Raw genomic sequence first — 19,359 nt, forward strand, 5'->3', positions numbered from 1 at the left:
CAATTAAGTTCTTATGTGTTCACAGGTGAATAGCCCGACACAAGGCTCATAAGGGTGTCCTTCCAAGGGGAAATGTAAAGCTCTAAAACCACAAAGCAATCTGCCATCACTCCCCTATCCTCATGAGGTCCCTCCTGGCCATTACTCAACTCAAAACAGGAGGGAAGCAAGACTAATTACCAATAGGGATGTTGCAATTACTAGATCAGCTCTTCAAGCTTTCTGGTTTCTTAACCTGGGGAAGAGGTGTTAAATTCAACAAGGGAAATCATGGAATGGCTTGGGCTGGAAGGGATCTTAAAAATCATCCAGTTCCATCCTCCCATGATGAGGGCAAAGTTCCCACCTAGTAGCTCAGGGCCCCACCCAGCCTGACCTTGAATGTCTCCAGGGATAGGACATCCACAACCTCTCTGGGCAGCCTGTGCCAGTGCCTCACCATCCTCTGAGTGAAATTTTGTTTTCCCCTAAAAGCTGCTTGCGATGTGAGGGGTACAATACAGGACTTCATTTTAACTACAAACTTTGTTTTACCATTCTCAGAAAAATACGAGCATCCCCAGTACAGACTTCAGGCATATCTAAATAACAGCACATTTGACAGTTACAAAACCTGTCAAAAATAGCAGGCCAAGTAGGACTCCATATCTGTTACACCAAATATAAGCTCTCTAAAATCCTTGCGTCAAACAATAGTAATACTGTTGTAAATTCCCTTTCTGCTAGCTGAGCATAAAGTTAGGCAGGGAGAGGGAGACACAAAGTATGAATCAAACTATAGCACAGCTAGATCCTTGAGTGCCTTTTCCCTATCACTCTTACTTTTCTGACAAATGCCTTAAATGTTGCTGCCTTAAGAGTTAGCAGGTGGGAGTTCTCCGCTAAGAAAGAGGCGAAAATATTTCATAACCAGCCACGTTAGTTTCAAAAAGAATAAAATCCTCTAGTAATTTCATTTTTATTAATAGAAATGTATAGACATATAACAATGTACTTATCTATAAACATTTACATACCCAATTTCAGTTTTTTATACATATATATAAAAAATATCTAAATAAAATATATACAAAGACATCACAATCAACATTTAAATAACAATTCTAACACAGAAATTCAGAAACTTTCTGAACCTTACCATAAAGAGCCTTTGCACTTGTTCTGGAATTCTGCTCCCTCTCTGCCTGAGCAAATGTTGGTGAGCCATAGCCACTGGAAGGAAAAAATTCAGGTTAACTTCTGTATGAATGTCATTTCGAAAAAAACACAGAGTGAAACTTTCCCATTGTGTAGGTCTACACGTACCTACAATGTTTGCAACAAAGGAGATGCTACTGGATACTGATTCTACATCATGAATATAAGGAAGCATGCTTCACTTGGGCTGGGAGCCCTCCTGTGCTATTTCTTGTTAACAGCATCACGCACAGTGGGGGCTGTGACATACATCTAAATACTACCATAATGTAAGTAACACTGATTACTACCAAGTAAGAGTAATGCCAAAGACTTGGTAGCATTTTGCCTCTTGCTTATGTATACAAGTGGTGTTTTAACAGTTTCAAGTGCTTTTCATAAAAGGAATATCATTGTCTACAACAAATGGAAAGACAATCCAACATTCTTCTAGCGTAACAACAGTAATGAGTCACGTACAAACTTTTGCATTAGATTAGGCCAATTCTCATTAATGGTGTGAATGAGCATAGTGTGCTTCTGACACAGGCAACATCTTCCTATCTCAGAAAAGGCAACACTTCCAAGGAAAGCAATGGTTGCTCAGTTCTGTTTTCTGGGAAATGATATTTTCTCACAGATGGAAAGGGCAGCCTCATCCTTGAGGCAGAAGAATACTTTCACTCACAGCTAGCCTTAAACATCTCGGTCAGATGAAGACATCTCTGTGTCACGTCATAATTATACTGTGGCTACAGCAATTTATTTTTCTGTGCCAGATGACATCACCCAGTAATATAGCTTTATTCTTCCACTATTACAAAAGTCAGTCAGATAATATCTATTATTGGTTCCACAGTTTGGAAGCTGCATGTTCTTTTAGACAAACTGCATTTGTGTTATTTTATTGAGCTCTAAAAATCATAGCTCTACTCAAAATGAAAGCATAAGGAAAAAATACAAAATATTTTTCTGTCCAGAGGAGGAAAATCAAAGGCATAAACTTACTTGATTTGAGGAGAATAACTTCCATAGCCACCAGGAGGGGTATTTGATATATGGCCATTCATTCTTATCGTCACTTACTGAAGGAAATGATCTGCAAAAGAAACAGCAGTAAATGAATTGAAGTCTCTAAAGAGATGAAGGTTCAATACAGACGTAATCCAAACCTAATGAGAAAATTATGGTTGAAATGTGGAACCAATTGCATCAACAAACTCAATTGTTATTATTTTTATTGCACTGAAGCCTTAAAGATCTATTACGGAACTTCTCCCCCAGTTGTAATTTGATAACTTTTTCTTCAAATAATTTGGTAAATTAAGCCATTACAGCAGTCTCTAGGAATTACTTTTCAAATAAAAGGCTGACTAAACAGAGAACAACATCTGCTTCAGAAGTGAACAAGATGTTCCAAATAGTAACTTTAATAATCAAGCATGCTTGACTTTCATCCACAATTCATTTATCTGAATACAACTTTTGTAATGATATTTTGATGCTTATTACATCTATAAAATGTATCAGATGAATTGTTAGAAAGATACATTATCAAAGCAAAACACAACTGTCAACATAGAAGGAAACTTGGTTAGCTATTCTGAAAGACTAAAAGAACTGAAAGACTGAAAGAAACTCTTTCTTTTCTTTTCTTTTTTTTTTTTTCTTAAGCAGCACATAACTTCCTGAAAGGTTGGCATGCCAGAAGAAAACTCTCATGTAACAGTAATTCTGAAAAAGCTACGATGGAACAGTTAGAGGAACACTTTCTTGCTTAAATATCATGCCCATTGAAGTTAAAATTGACTCTGGAAAGCAATTTTCAGATTACAGTTAACAAGTAACTATTTAAATTTATAACGGGCAAATATACTTTCAGATATGTGTGTATGTGTCTATATATATATATATACAGTAACAGAATGGCTTGAGTTGGAAGGAATCTCAAGGATCATCAAGTTCCAATCTCCCTACCATAGACAGGTCTGCCAACTGCTAGATCAAGTACTAGATCATATTGCCCAGGGCCCCATCCAACCTGGCCTTAAACACCTCCAGGGATGGGACATCCACAACCTCTCTGGGCAGTCTGTTCCAGCACCTCACCACTTTCTCAGTAAAAAAAGCCTTCCACCTGACATCTAATCTAAATCTCCCTTTCTTTAGTTTTAAGTCATTTCCCCTTGTCCTATCACTTTCTACCCGTGTAAAAGTTGATTTCCCTAATCTTTAAAAACTCCCTTTAAATACTGGAAGGCTACAATGAGCTCTCCCCACAGCCTTCTCTTCTCTAGGCTGAACAAGCCCAGTTCCTTCAGCATGTCTTCATAGGAGAGATGCTCCAGCCCTCGGACCATCTTCGTAGCTCTCCTCTGGGTCCTCTCTAAAAGCCCCAAATTTTTCCTGAGTTGGGATCCCTGGATTTGGATGCACTACTCCAGCTGGGTCCTCATTAATGCAGAATGGAGGGGTACAATCCCCTCCCTCTCCCTGCTGGCATCCTTCCTCTTCTGATGGAACTCAGGATACTTCTGGCTCTCCAGGCTGCAAGCACACACTGCTGGCTCATGTTAAGTTTCTCATCTACCAGAACCTCTAAGTCCATCTCAGTAGGGCTGTTCTCAAGGAGTTCTTCTCCCAGACTGTATACATATCTGGGATTACCTTCCAAGTACAATATCTTGCTCTTGGCTTTGTTAAATCCCATTAGGTTCACATGGGCCCATCTTTAGAGTTTATCAACGTCCCTCAGGAGGACATGATTCAGAGTCATGAAATAGAATTTTAACTCTGCAAAACAGTCTAAAGTATGTCAGATAAAGCATGTATCCAAGACACTCCGTTTCCAAATGTGAGCACAACCTGCTTTGTTGTACTAAAGCCATTTTACAATCAGCTTATGTTCTGAATCACTGTCAGCCAACTGCCTTACTATAACAGTTCTCTTCTTGGATTACAAAAAATCAGCAGCCAACTGACCTATAATGCATACTATATTTTGTACCTATGTGCTCAGCTGCTTTCCTCTTTCACACAGAAATACAAATTCAAATCAGGTTCTGTTCCTAGCTCAAAGACTTCTGTGATTTTAAGAGATTTAGGAAGCTTCTTTGGTCTTCTGCACTCAGCACAGAATCATTTCTATATGTTTCTCACCTGACATCCTCTACCCGAGATGCAGATAGGAAAGGTAGCCAGAACTGAGCCATACTGATGGTGTGCCAAATGTTGTCATGGGGAAGCGTGGTACTTCCCCTGTAGCGAGCAAATACTTTGCATTTTAGCTTAGAATCCCTCTCCTCCCCCTTCACCCCTACCTTTAAACTTTTGATTGCTTTTTGCAAAACATTTTTGTTGACAGATACACAGCTTACTTTCATTTCTCCTTCAAGTTGACAAGAACGTATCACACTACCAACATGATGGTGTACTTGGCTGATCCAAGCTACTGTTCATAGAATGCAGTACTTACTAGCTGTTTAGAATAAAACACTCTCCATGCTGAATGCTATCCATTTTATTAGCAATTATAACCTTCTGGAAGCATCCTGGATTTGTCCCACGATTTAAAAGAATATAAATACTGAAGCAGGATGTTCCAAGTCATTGTGAACTCCTTGTTCCATTTCAGAAAATACAAAGGCCAGAGCTCTTTGGATCGTTGTTGTTTAAGCCATGCTGCCATTAACCTCTTTAATACTACATATTGACTATTAATTCTTATCATCTGCAAAAATTTTTCAACTTTAATACTCTGTTTAACAATTTACACTTGGATTACCTTCCTAAGAGTGATCAAGTCCTAAATCTTACACAAATTATGTCCATTTCTTTTCAGTATCTCTAATTTCACATACTTTCCACATATACTTTTATTAAGATAACTCTTACTACATTCTCTAGATCACTTTATAAGCTGTGATTTTTCAAACCAGAAATTTCTCAACTGCTCATCTTAAAGCAATATCTGGGAAAAAAAAAAAAAACTACTTTTTTTTAGACTCAGAATGACTTTGTTCCTAATTTTTCTTAATTTGCAACACACTAAGTTTGCTAGTTGTACTCCACTTTAGGATAATAGTGGAACTTTATAAGTAGAAGAAATGTAATAACAGAACTCAAAGCTTCAGCCTTTGAAATTAGCATAGCACACTACAAGTTTTAAAGCAACAATGAACTGGAAAAACAGATTTTTCACATTAGAAGAAAACACATCTTGACTAAATACTTGTCAACAATAAGGTGTAACACCGCTCAGCACTGATGAATAAAAGCTTTAAAATTACAACTGGGATCAAGTGATACTGAAAAACTGAAGTTAGAAGTTGTGTCTTTCTCTAAAAACAAAACAAAACAAAACAAAAAAACACACAAAAAAAGAACAATGTTCTGATAAATACGCTAACTAAGCACAAAAACTTTTTGATTTGTGTAAAACCAACAATATTTCCCATCTCTCACTAAAAGAAATTAAACACTTATGAAATGTCAAGACTACTACTCTGGCAGTACAATACCTCAGTCTCTATTTCCCATAACTTTGTTCAGGAAAGCTCCTGAATGAATAAAATTTACCTCTCTATAGACATTAGTTTGGTAAATCAGCAGTATTGAAAACTAATTAAAATTACCAAGCTATTTTATCTCCTTCAGCCTAAATATTTCTATAAAACTGCTTTAGGAAAACACACCAAAATTTTATTAAGTGTTTTACTAAGGCAGAAAAAACATAAAAGCATAACAGAATGCATAGTGATTTGCTTACTATGCACTTGCATGGCTTTCTTTGCTGTGTTTTTCATCCCAAATTCTCTTTCAACTCTTACAATCGGTCCCACAGCAAAAGTCAACAAGCACACGCTGCTAAGCCTTCGTCATCCAGGAGTCTATTAATAAACTCTGCTTCCTCCTTATTCCTCCCTTTCACCTCAGCCCAGCAGTTCACAGTAACATACGCCAATGCTGCGAACTTTAAGATAAACATCCTTCGTAATTAGCTGTAGAAATCCTCTTTAAGTAGACCTGAAGTATCAACAGTTTACTTGCTAGTATATCCAAGCATGGTCATGCTTTCCTCAGGCTCTTGAAAAAAAATACAGCCTGCTCTGAACTGTAAATATTTGGAAACAAGAAAACTAAAGAAGAATGTAAAAAGAAAAGACTAACCATGAAACTGATAAAAATAACAAGATACAGTGTTACATGTTACAATACTTATAAAAAAGTATATTATAATGATATAAAAATCAATGGCATAAGAAAATAGGAAATTCCTTCATGCAAAACGAAAACAAGATTATACTAAATACTTTTCTGCCAGGATCTGCAACTGAAGGAAAAGAATCCATCCAGAACTTTACTGCCATCATAAGCTTTAATTTTGGAAGGACTCGTGAATATTATTAGTAAGCAGGAACATAAATGACAAAGGTCCAGCTTTTGTAACTGATAAATCATTTCAGAGAACGATGTACTTTAGTTCTTCAGTTAAGAGTTACAGGTGGTCAGTCGCCAGATATAGGCAGTATCACACTGCTATATGAGATGATTTCATAAATATTCATAGGAAATATGCACAAATACTAAAATACTCCTTGCCTTCTCCACCTTACAGCACGGCATCCTAATGAAGGCAACAGAATTTGTGTGCAGGAGCAAGCTGATGCATAGGCGACTCACACATTCTGCCATTAAATTTCCAAGGAGGAGTTGGAAGGTAACAAAATTGCTCAATTTATTTTAAAAGCCCCTTTTCTAGAAGGGCAGAACTATTTAATTACAAAAAATGAGATATAGGAGACACTGGCGCCCTTTTCACTCATCCTCAATCAATCAGTCCTACCTAGCAATGGATCACAACGTCATATGGGAAAAAAAAAGAAGCAGTTCAATGGTGCAGAGTTTTTAGAATCGATGCAGAGAGCAGGGAGGGTTAAGGAGAGGAGGATGAATGGGAAGGAAGAGGAAAGCAGAGAATGGCTGAAAGAGTAATTACCTACCAAGTGAGAAAATGTTATTAGTAACAAGTCATTGTTATCACAGGCCCTCAAAAACAGAATTCTTCCTCGGCCAGATAATAAGCACAAACTGTAACTCCAGCCTAAACAAAAACAAGTGGACATTACAAGGTAACCCCTACCTGCAGCAGATCACTGTATCAATGTATCAATGTCAGAAAAGGACACTGTCTCTCCACACTTTCCCTCCTAAAGAATTATGGAACAAAAACAAAACAAAACAAAACAAAACAACCTCCACAAAGGACAGATGAGTCCACGCTACCCTCTAACTCATGGCAGCTTGAATAAAAATGCCTAGCATTGCTATTCCACAGCACTCAGTGCAGCTGTTCTCACTTGCTTTTAATTTATTTTTTATTATAATTATATTTTACCTGTTTCCTCTTGAACTCACCCGCTTCACCCATTTGCACTTTCCATGTTACCCCCCATGCTAAATTCTGAACCATTCGTATTTTTAACTCACTTGCTTCTCCTCACAGAGGTCATTTCTTTGTCTATTTCTTATATTTTTATATTCCTATGTCTTGTCTTGCATTTACTTTCTTTCTCTCTACCCTGTTCTCCATCCACAGATTTTACAAATGGAAGTCACAGACAGACTCAAATGAAATGCTGACACTGCTCTCTGCCTCAGGACTTGTTTCAGATAACAACCAAGAGCAAACATGGCTTCTGCACTCTGTTCAGCATCTTGTGTCAAGATAAACATCAAGATGTACACACATATAAGTAGGCTTCACTTTGGAAAAGATCAGTGTGCATTTTCCATCCTCTGCACATTGCTATCAGAATTTCTCAGAGACAAACCACACCTCTTTGGGCTGGCAGCAGCTTCACAGTATCCCATTTTCCATTTTCTATTAAGGGGATTTGAGTATCCAAAGCACATTCAAAAAGACGATGGCAAAGATCACACAAAGACTTCAAAGTGATGCAATTTCAAGCCAAAAGACTTGGTCCTCTTTCACCACCAGTCTGCCTTTTAAGGCGCCCCTTGTTAATGATGGGTGGAGAGGTGAGAAACTGACAGTTGTTGAGAAGAGAATAGGTAATCTGATATGTCTGAGTGTCAGAACTAGAAGAAAATATGCTAAGCTCAATATCCACAATATAAACATTTTGAAAATGCTGCTACTTTCAGGTCTTCTCTTTGGCTCTTTCATAATAGGGAACAGTGGAGTGGGAGCATTTCAATAAAGATGAATGATTATCATTCTGGCCAGGAAGGAGACAACACTGTGTGACAGGACATAGCACTACCAAGGAGAGACTTAAAATGCATTCATGCCCTAAGAAAAGGGCAGCAGAAGAGTTCAATCAACACTGCTTTTTCATTGCATTTGTTTCTTTGATTTAGCATTTTCCCTCTATCCTTCAGTGGGATTATGCTAAATTTATCATGACTAGTCTTCTCAGCAGGATAGGCAAGATACATTTATTAAGACAATTCAGAGACAATATAATCAGTCAACACAGAAGATAGCGTATGTTAATGCAAGACTAGTCTTCAGAAGAAGCATTGTTAGATAGAAGTTCTCTGCTGGGAAAACTAACAAGATAAAAAAGTGCCCCTTCAATTTTCCTTTTGTTGTTATGACATCTTACAGTGATTTACTGTTAAGGAAGCACTCTAACTATACAGTTAAGATAGGGATCTTTTATTTGGAGGAAGGGGAGAAATATGGAGCTCAAGAGGAAGAACTGAATGAATAACCTTCAGAGAGATCCTGCTCACAGATCTGGCTCTTTTTATTGACACACTAATAGAGAACCTGGTTGCAAACAGGTTCTTATTCAGGCACGGTAACCTATTTCCATTCATTTCACTCAGGCCTGGGCTGTGATTTATGGTTAGTCATACTGAAAGAAAATAGAACAGATACTTTACAGCTTTACAGATACAAAAGCTGCAAAGGCTTAAAATCCCTGTTGTAACAAAGGAGTGTTAATAAATATGCCAGCATTAAAGCCACCACTCACTGTTATTTATAATTAGAGAATTAACCAGCCCATCTAAGGCACGATGAGTATTAATTAGCAAACTCAAGATAATTATGCAGGTCTTACAGGAAGTGTCAGACAACTGGAAGAGCGGCATCTTGTGCAAAACCAAAAACAATCAAAACCCACCACACACACAAAACCAAAATATGTTAAAAAACAGCAACAAATGCAACAAGCACCATGGATACAGAAGAATCTAAAGAGGAAGGTGTCTACGGTTCATGAAGTACTTTATAGGAGGAGGCAGAAAAATGTAGCTATAACGTATCATTTAATAAATAAATAACTAAATATAGTTTTATACTTCATCACACTGACTTTTTTTTCATTATCTCCCTCTACTCCTCGTGACAGAAGCCTACAAACTACAAACTAGATCATCAGCTTTCAAAAGAGGGCACTCCAGACATTGATTTGAGCACTGGTTTGCAGCGTGCCATCAGCAAACCATCAATCTGACTTGCAGGAGAACTTATAAATGATATTAATACTGTTATCTGAATATTTTCTTGCATCTATGTTCTTGTACAAATGTTAAGAAATTATAAGAACTAAAAAAAAAATCCAAAGTTAAGACATACTGTAAAAATAGCAAAGATATATGAAAACAAACATGAAAATGGCTTTAAGTGTTGTCTGTTGTTGTTTAAGATAAAATTTTCATCTTAATCTAGCTAAGAAATGAATGAACTCCCAACATGGTTAAATTACTTCTTACTGTTCCACATTAACCAGATGAAACTGGATTAACCACTTATCACATCTTACTTGTAAGCTTAACAGATTTTATTTTAAAACAAACAAAAATCTAAAACAAAATAAAAATTAAACAAAATAATTAAAATTAAAAAAATAACAAAAAATGTTGATTAACTCCTCAGTCTTCCGAGTTAAGAAAGGCCTTTTGTTTCACCTAGATCAAGTAATGTGCAATCAAGGCAGCAAGTAAACCTTCACAAAGCTGATACGCAAGAGCTCATGGCTTTAGATAAGATAATTTAAAACAATAACCACCATCACAATGTTTGGGGTTTAAACAAGAAATGTTAAAACTCAGTTAGGAGAGTTATCATATTCTCAGAAGTAATTTTAAATATTCCTCAAGTATTTTATGCTGCTCATAGAAGTTTCTATCTCAACTGCCACCCAGTCACTGGACTGAGCATTATCTCCTGTATTTTTCATTATTAGTGGAAAACATCATGAGAAGTGGACTAGACACACAGTGTCCATAATAGCAAGGTAACAGCAAAAACAAAATGATGGGGACTTTGAGAATAGGTCAGTAAAGAGAAAAGGCAGAAGAAAGCAAAATTAATTTTTAAAGAGAAATGGAGAACAAGTTTCACTAGAAGCTATTTTAAGATCTAACATGGACTTTTATAAAACCTGTTCAATGTTCCTATCTGGAAAAAACAAAGAATCCATATTGCTGTCACACTAGAGAGATGAATGAGCTGACTGGGATGTTCAATTTAATACAATAAGAATACAATAAGACTTTGTTGTTACTGGAAAATATGCTCTGGAAAGATATATTTTTCAAGGAAATATCACTTTTTCTTTTTTTTCTCCTTCTAATTCAAATACCCTCCAGACACCCTCTAGGGTAATAATATAGCATCAGTTCCCACCCCACCGCAGTGATGAGTAGTGTAGAGATATGAAAAGAGTCATGCAGTTTGTTCAGGTATACAGAACTATGAAGCCAAGCAGTCAGAACCTCTATACCACGCAGCATTTCTCTGAGGCTTTTCATTCTGAACCAAGAATTTGCAACAACAAACTTCAAGGACAGCTTCTCCTAATGGAGGGTTAAAAACAAGCATATGACTACGTGCAGTAAGATGTTTGACCTTGAGGCAGCCTCCGCAGCTCTCAGCACTTTGAGACATGCAATATCTCACCTGCACCCAAACATCAGCTAGTGGGGCTTATTTGGGTCAATAAAAAATCTTGAACATCGACTTTTGTTTGTATTAATCTGCACGTAGTCCAAATAGACCATACTGTAATTCAATGAGTAAACAAAAGGCACTGTCTTAAAAATCTAAGCATGGCTGACTGGTTCATGCCAAGGAAACAACTAGATAGCAGAAAGTCATCAAGTCCACGAGAACATGCTGAACTGAGGTCACACCTGCACGAAGTCACAGACCACCACTGAATTGACAGCATACGCTCATTACTCAGCCTTGGTAGCATGAACCAAGACTGAACGAAAACAGATTCTACAACTTGTGGGAAGAAAAACAATTTAAACTTGGCATTTTGTGCCTCTGGTTTTCCTAATTTCAGTTATTTGTTTCTCACTACACAGATATAACTTCATCCTCCAGCAATTTGGGCAAAGCTCTTGCCCCACACACATTTCAGAAATGAAAACATATTCATCTGTTGATGATCATTTTTTCAATTACCTGATCGAGTACAGAAAAACAGAGTTCTTTTTCAAATCAATTAACAGATTATTTGGAAATTCGCATTCACAAAAGCCTCTGATTTTAATGTCCTGAGCTACAGATTTGATTTTTAAAAGTCAGAGCAAGGAGTTTTTTGTTTGTTGGTTTTGTAAATTTCAATGCCCTTACTACTAATCACTCACTAGGGTTCCAGTAAACATTCAGCAACTAAAGATGACCACACTAGAAATCATTTTAAAAGTCCAATTATAATCAGCACAAACTGGATTTGGCTCAAATTTCCAATAATTGTGGAGCTTGAATTTTTACATGCCACAATAACATCTGTCCAGAAATTTGTCGTTGCTGGTTGCCATGTCAAATTTAACAAGGCATCACAAGAAAGCAATCCAAAAAGACTGCAACCAGTTATTTTATTCCAATTTGCTGATTCACTGAATTGAAAACATTTTTCTGAGGCATTTCCAAAGTCAAAATGTTTTTACTGATGTCAGCTAGGTTCCCAATGGAAACCTCAGTCTGGGACTGGGGCCTAATAACACCCTGCTCCTGGGAAATCACAGGGGGGCTCTATTTTTCAGAAAGTTTCCAAAAGTCTTGAAGGAAGCCAACTTTCAAAGATCTTCCAGAAGATGAAATGACTGTTCTCCACTTAGATTTTATATTAGAAACAAGCATGTGTACAATAAGAATTTGTGGTAAGGAGGAGAACAGAAAGGGAAGGGGCTACATAAGCCATATGTGTTAATGCCTTTTGATCTTTTCCCACCTAGACACAGAGGGATAGGTTGGGGAAATCAGAGTGCACCATTGATTCCCATGCACTTCTAGAACTGTTCTAGAACTGACTCCAGTGATGTCAACATGACATAAGAAATACATGACATCTTTTTTTCATGTATATGGTTACCCTCCTATGGAGCTAAGAAAGAATTAAATAATCTCATTTTCAAGATGAGTCACTACTTTATGGGTCTCTGTAAGATTAATAGTCATTAGAGACACTATAGGTTGGCTGCAGCTTTTTTTTTCCCTACTCAGTCCAGAAAAGCACATTTTGACTTGGTACTTCTAATACATGTTACCAAATGGAATTGTCAGACTTCACAAACTGCTTGACTTTCATGGCAGTGATTCCACTGCAAAATGAGTTACACTTTCAATGGAGATAGCAAAGATTACTCATTAATACAATCCTTAAAACAATTAATGCTATCTTGAGCACTATTTCCCATAAGATCCTTCTCCTCCTGGTTACACTCTTAGACAAATATACTTTCGTATATGTGTGTACATGTCTATGTATATAGAAACATAGAATCATAGAATCACAGAATCATAGAATCATAGAATGGCTTGGATTGGAAAGGTCCTCAAGGATCATCAAGTTCCAACCCTTATGCCATAGGCAGAGTTGCCAGCCCATAGGTCAATACTAGATCAGGTTGCTCAGGGCCCAATCCAACCTAGCCTTCAACACCTCCATGGCATGCACAGCCTCTCTGGGCAGTCTATTCCAGCACCTCACCACTTTCTCAGTAAAAACTTTCCCCCCACATCAAATCTAAATCTCCCTTCCTTTAATTTAAAACCATTCCCCCCTGTCCTATCCATGTCCTTATAAGTTGAGCTCTCTCTCACTACTGTAAGCAACTAAGGATTCTTGTTCATTAAAAAACTTAAGCAGCTCCTCACCAATGATTTAATTTTGTTTATAGGGCGGTGTTGCTTATACTGCTCTATTTTCTATTTCTTGAGAATGAGAAGGATAATTTTTCCTTTTCCAGAAGGCACATTAGATAAACTTTAAACTTGTACTCATTTTCAAAGGAAAAATATTTGTCCTACACAAAGCCTCCATTCAGAGTCCCTGTTTTTACTACAGTAAGAAAAATAGCTGTGTCCTGGATAATTTGTTCATGTATGCCAATAAAAGCACATTGGATTAGAGCCAGCACTTCTGGCAAGCACCCAAAGACTTCTGAAAACCTATGAAAAGCTGAACTCTTGTTTTCTCTACTTTTTATCCTTTTTTTCTGTACACTATTCCCAGTACTTATTACTTATTTACATCAAATATGTCTTTATATTACTGTGAGAATAAATTAAAGGAGGAAAATTAGTCTAAAGAATAAAAGAAATGCTTTTAAAGAAGGTCTTACATGAAAAAAAGCTTTCAGATATCTTTATAGGTTCCAAGTCTTAAGTATATGTTTTCTTGAATTCCACTCTATGTAAAAAAGACAAAAGATACTAAAGTACACTTATTTATATTTTAGAGGTAGATATAATTAACAAACATACTGAAAAATATGCTTAGGAACCTACACTTCCATGTAGGAATCCGATCCAGATGCTTGCTGTCCAACCTAAGGCAGAATCTGTGCAGAACCAGAGTGCACAGGAACCTGATGGAAGTTCTTGGAAACTACTCAGATCACAGAGGATTATATTGTGCACAAGTACTTTCCCCACATCCAGTGTTTTTCTAAACAGCTTCACAGAATCAAAAAATTGGGCTGAAAAGGAAAGAAGTCGTCTCCCATTCTAAAGGCAGGAACAACTGTGCCAAGGCACTTTCCAAAAGATGCTTGCCCAACCTCTGCCTTGGGAACACCAGCGAGAGAGGCTAAAAGCCAAGCCTGGGGATCTCATGGGTTCACTACCCTTACTCTTGAAAATGTTCTCAATAAATACTCTAAATCCTTGCTGCAGTTTAAATGCACTTGATACTGCTTCTCCCCACAGCATGTCCAAGAAATACATTAGCTTATTAATCGTAAAAAATAAAAGGTAATAACAACATGCAACAACAATCAGTGCTAGAATGGGCTTATAAAAAAAAATCCTCTTCCTCAGTCTTGATTAAGAAGAGTTGAGTCACTGTAACCTCCTCTATCTTTTATAACTTATCGTGCATATCAGCACTGCAACAGGCCTACAAAGATGATGTCTCATGCACACCATCTCACTTGTTTTTCCGACTAAGCCATCCAAAGTAAGCAGACGTCAACTTCTATTTTCCCAAAGGAGCCCAAAAGGCAAGTTTTCAGGGGGAGGAAAAAGTATTACTGTTACTTCATCTATATATTATCTTTCATTATCTCAGTGTTTTTCTAAACCATATCCCCTTGCTTCTTCAACTTTGCATAACCTCTTCTCTTTCCTTATATTGTTTAATTCAGCCTTACGCTTTTCTCCTCCTTTTCCTTTTGTATAGCAGTATTTCAAGAAGGAGAAAAAAAAAAGACAAGTACAGCCCTCACAGTTCCCTCATGATCTCCAAGGCCTTTGAGCAAGTTATTCAGCTTGCCATCGGCATCATGACTATCCTCATCTGTCTGACTGGGTTGGATGACCACAGAGATAATTAATACTGACAGCTATAAATACCATATTTCCCAGCAGAGGTTGCAAAAGCACTGGAGAGGTGGGGTTTTCTTTGTAAATAGATTTTGTAGTTTATATTTCCCAACTACATTTTAAACATTTTCTTCATGAACCAAGCAGGTAGTTTTTAAGATCCTTCCTCAAACTGGTATTTCACAAAAGGCCTGGGGAACAGGGGCCCATTCTTCTGTTTCTCATCCACTAGGTTGCATTCTAAACAGACCTAAATGACTTTATAAATTCTTTTGCTCTGTCCAGATTTGCCCTTACTGCAACATGAGTATACTTCATATCAGATTCCTTCACTGATGTGCTCACTACATTTTATTGCAAAGAGAGGCCACAAGATTATAGAAAGCCTCCATCATGTGCTGTCCATGCGCAGTAAGTTCAATACCCACAGCCAAAGGCATTGGCACAATTAATTTCTAGCCAAGCTAACTACCTTTGTGCCCTTTATGGAAGGGAAAACAGCATGGCTGGAGTCCAGCACACTGAAGGTGACATTTCAGCAACATGCACTTCCAAAAAATATGCTCCCTTTGCTATTATTCAGATTTGTGACTCAATTCTTCCAACCGGAATTGAATTGCAGGCAGTACCAGCCTCTTGGGTGACGTTAATGGGAGATATATGCACCCATTTTTTTCTAAAAGCAGCATAAGAAATAAAAGCAGGGCGGCTAGGTGCTCTCATCAGCCCAGGGACATCAAAGATTACAGGAATTACAACCTGTTTTCTGCTACCAGACTGCTCACTTGGGCTAGGGTCCCGGCTGCTTTCCAATCCCACTACTGAAGTAGTACCTTTGGAAAATCTTGTGCCCAAAGAAAAAAAGGGAGCAGATGAGGCACAGATGAGGCCTGTGAGGGCACAAGCACCCTTCTCTTCTGCCCCTGAAGGACCCACACTCAATGGGTCTTCTTCTATCCCGCCAGAATTGCAGTACAGAACACAAACTGAATCACATCTGGCTGTGCAAGGGCCTTGGGAAGGCCCTCAATTCGGATGCTTGGCTAAAGAAAAGGCACACGGAGTTTCAGTTGACAGCCTTGACACATGCTAAAACCAAAACACATTTGGAGAAAAAATGACTAATGGTTCTCTAGGGATGAGGAAAAAACACATGCTCTTTAGGCTCAAATAATGGCATTCAAGGCAAATAATCTTGAAACTATCACTCTTGAAAGACTGTGCCTAGTTGTCCCTATTTTCCTAGTACAGAACAAAGCAAGTTTAGAAGAATTCCCAAAATATCTGCATGCTTCTGCAAGGAACTTTATTAAGTTCCTAAATGACTTTATAAATCCTTTTCTGACTGTGGGGAGGGAGACTGTCCATTATCATGTAACTGAAATCCCACCAGGCATCCTAACAACTCCTGCTGTCCAGGTGAGCACCAGAAGCTTCGGTGCAGATCACAGCTGGGCTTTGGCCTCATCCCTCAGATTGCACAGAACCTTCTCTTCCTTGGAGTCGGCTGTTTCACGGCAGCTAGAAGCAGAAGCATCAGTTTGACAGCCACCACACTCTTTCTAAACCTGGTGCAATCTGGAAGCTCAAGCAACACCAAACACTCACGTTACTTGTAATCATTAGCAGAAGTAGCAATGTGGCTGCAACATTCGTGACCAGAGGGCTCTGGCCCACCACCGGGATGAAGTGCTCCAGGAGCACACAGGGCAGCAGCAGCAATGGCCATCCTTTAAAACTGCTGATATTCATGGCACAGCCTTTTCTCAGCAATGAAGTCCAAAGTACCAAATTGCAGCAGATTGCACTTTCAAGTGGTTAACCAGCAAGACTTTAAATTGCGCTCTCTATACTTGATAGGAAGGATGCTCTAATGTGGCTTTTTTTGAGAGGAGATGAGACGCTTTTGGACTTGCTCCTGAAATGGAAGAGTGGGCAATGTGATGTCATGTACTTTGCACTTCCTTAATAATAGGCTGTTCTTACCACTGTTCTCTGTGTCACGCTTTAGTGTACCCCGAAGGAGGATAATACACATGATGCACAAAGCAATATACAAGCTAATGTCAAACTGACTACAAATGCTTTTCCAGAGATGATTTCCAAAACCGTTCAAGCTGAGGCAAGGAACGGAAGAAATCCCTCACTCATGAGTCAGGCTGTTGGCCCGAGCACAAGGTGCTCCATTAGTCAGAAACATCTTTTGGACACCCCCGGCTCAAGAGCAGAGGGCTACAAGGAGGGGAGGAAGCAACCACAGCTTCAGGTTTGAGGACTTCCACTCCTCTGTGAAAGAGATTGCACAGAACTTGAGGAATTTGGGACATATTTCAAACCACAGGGAAACTGTAAGCAGCAGAATGAGTTTTTGAGTATTTTTCAATTATCTAGAGAGAAATGCATCTAAACTGTAATATATTTTGCCTACTGTCCACATCTCACAAAATTAAATTCAGCTACGTACCTCTCTTCCAAGCCTAAAAAGAAAGGCAGGCAAAAAACCTCACTCCCACCATTTTTAAAGTTTATTATTATTATTTCATTTTTTAAGATCCCTGGCTTATTGCACGCAGAAAACAAACACTGGAAACGTGATTGCTAATACAGGAAATACTTGAAGCTACAGCTCAATACTTATAATCAGATTTTTAAAAAAGCAGGAAAAGGAAGTCCATAAGGTTACCAAAATTCTTGAAAACCCTGTTAGAGGACAGGAAGGAACTTCAAAACTATTTAGAGGGGGATGCAACACATTATTGAGACGGATACTGCTTGGAAGCTGGAATCATTTTTCAATCAACTACCCGATATGCAAACAGTTAACATGAATTAGAAAGGAAAGAAATTTTTAAAAGAAGAGCATCAAGAGATGCAAACCAGTTTCTCTCCACACGAAAGCTATCATTTCTCTTTTTCAGACCTGCCCTTTCTGGAGACTGGAAGGAGAGTGAAGGAACCATAGATCAATCAACTGCCCAGATTCTATCAGACTTTTTTAATTACTGACTTTGAAAAATATTAACATTTCAGGAGAATCAGGGGATTTGCGTACAGCAGGATGATTCTCAGAAGAAAAACGTGACGTGAGTAATATTAGTGCACACGCTGGTGCAGTCAGCTGGACGTTTTTGTCATCTTTAACACTCAATTCCAAATGCCTCAGTAAATAATTTATTTCAACACAATATGCTTGTTATCAGGATTAAATCCCACACTGGATAATTTGAGCACTACTGCACATGGATTATTCTGCTCAGAACTCCCAAAATTGCCCAATTCAAAAACCAAAACCAGAAGAGGTTGGCACTCTTCAAATACTTCAAACTCACAGTGAAGTTTAAGAAAGGAAATTTACCCTTTCCAGAGATTTGCTATGTCCCTCTTTCTTCTCTGCTCCTATACGCACCCTGGCTCCTCCTCAACACCTTTCCTTTGGACATAAAGGAAGAATACCTCAAGTGCCAATGTCAGATTGTTTGAGAATAGAGCTTCATAGTTTTGACAAATTTTAATATAAAAAAAAAAGGAGGCAGTGAACTTGAGAGCCTGTTCCTATTTTAAGCTGCTAGGCCAAGCTGGACCAGAAGTTCACCCATTCTGCGTCTTTATCAGTGTTTCTTTAAAGATATTTTATTTGTGTATGGTGGTTACTGTGCTATATACATTTAAAAAGAAGAAAAAGTTGAGGTAGCATTTAATTTTTATTTGTTTTGACTACCGCATATAAACACTCTCTGGGAAGTGAATTAGTTAGATGTTAACTGTTATAAGGTTGCAACTAGAAACCGCCCAGGTTCAGTGAGGGTTCCACGGAGGTAGTTTAATTATTTACAGTTTATTTCATGACAGACTAGATTCCAAAGTTATGTATCACCAAGAATGAGTATAAGTCACTGGTTTCTATTTTTGTAGTGCAGGCATTAGCACTTAGCAAGAGCAGCAAGGTGAATAGGAGGAATATCCAGCCTCAAATAGCAGGAAGGGATGGACTTTATGAGCTAGAAAAATACGAGAGGACAAATACATCTGTTTAGAACCACAGAATGGTCTGGGTTGGAAGGGACCTCAGTGATCATCAAGTTCCAATCCCCCTGTCACAGGGAGGGTTGCCAGCCAGTTTTAAAAGTAGGTACCTTCCAAATGAGAAGGACTGACATGTTACCACTTCTTTACCGAGTCTTCAGACAGAAGAGGTTATTGGGAATGCACCAGCAGTTTCTCGAGCCCATCCCATCAGCAGAAGCTGATACTCAAGCCCAGCGGGGATAGCTGCAGCCACTCTGTTAGCCCCTGTTCCCACAGCAGATGCCACACACCAGCCCCTGAGTGATAGCAGTTGTGAACTCACGTGGCCAAGTCCAACAATG

At 38.3% G+C, this 19,359-nt stretch overlaps 1 protein-coding gene across 7 annotated transcripts in view; it reads right to left on the minus strand.

Annotated features, from left to right (window-relative positions):
* The window catches only part of EPS8 (EGFR pathway substrate 8, signaling adaptor), a 131,570-nt gene that overhangs the window by 52,191 nt on the left and 60,020 nt on the right, over window positions 1-19,359 (minus strand). For all 7 annotated transcript variants that reach the window (XM_085230839.1, XM_085230865.1, XM_085230858.1 and 4 more), the window contains 2 exons: window positions 2,185-2,275; window positions 1,139-1,212 (listed from right to left, as the gene is read on the minus strand). In XM_085230839.1, coding sequence (XP_085086965.1) covers window positions 1,139-1,212; window positions 2,185-2,246 — 136 coding nt within the window. In that variant the 5' untranslated portion in view covers window positions 2,247-2,275. The remainder of the gene's footprint in view (window positions 1-1,138; window positions 1,213-2,184; window positions 2,276-19,359) is intronic.

Source organism: Meleagris gallopavo, chromosome 1, assembly GCF_905368555.1.
Source record: "Meleagris gallopavo chromosome 1, MGAL_WU_HG_1.1, whole genome shotgun sequence".
Classification (NCBI taxonomy): domain Eukaryota; kingdom Metazoa; phylum Chordata; class Aves; order Galliformes; family Phasianidae; genus Meleagris; species Meleagris gallopavo.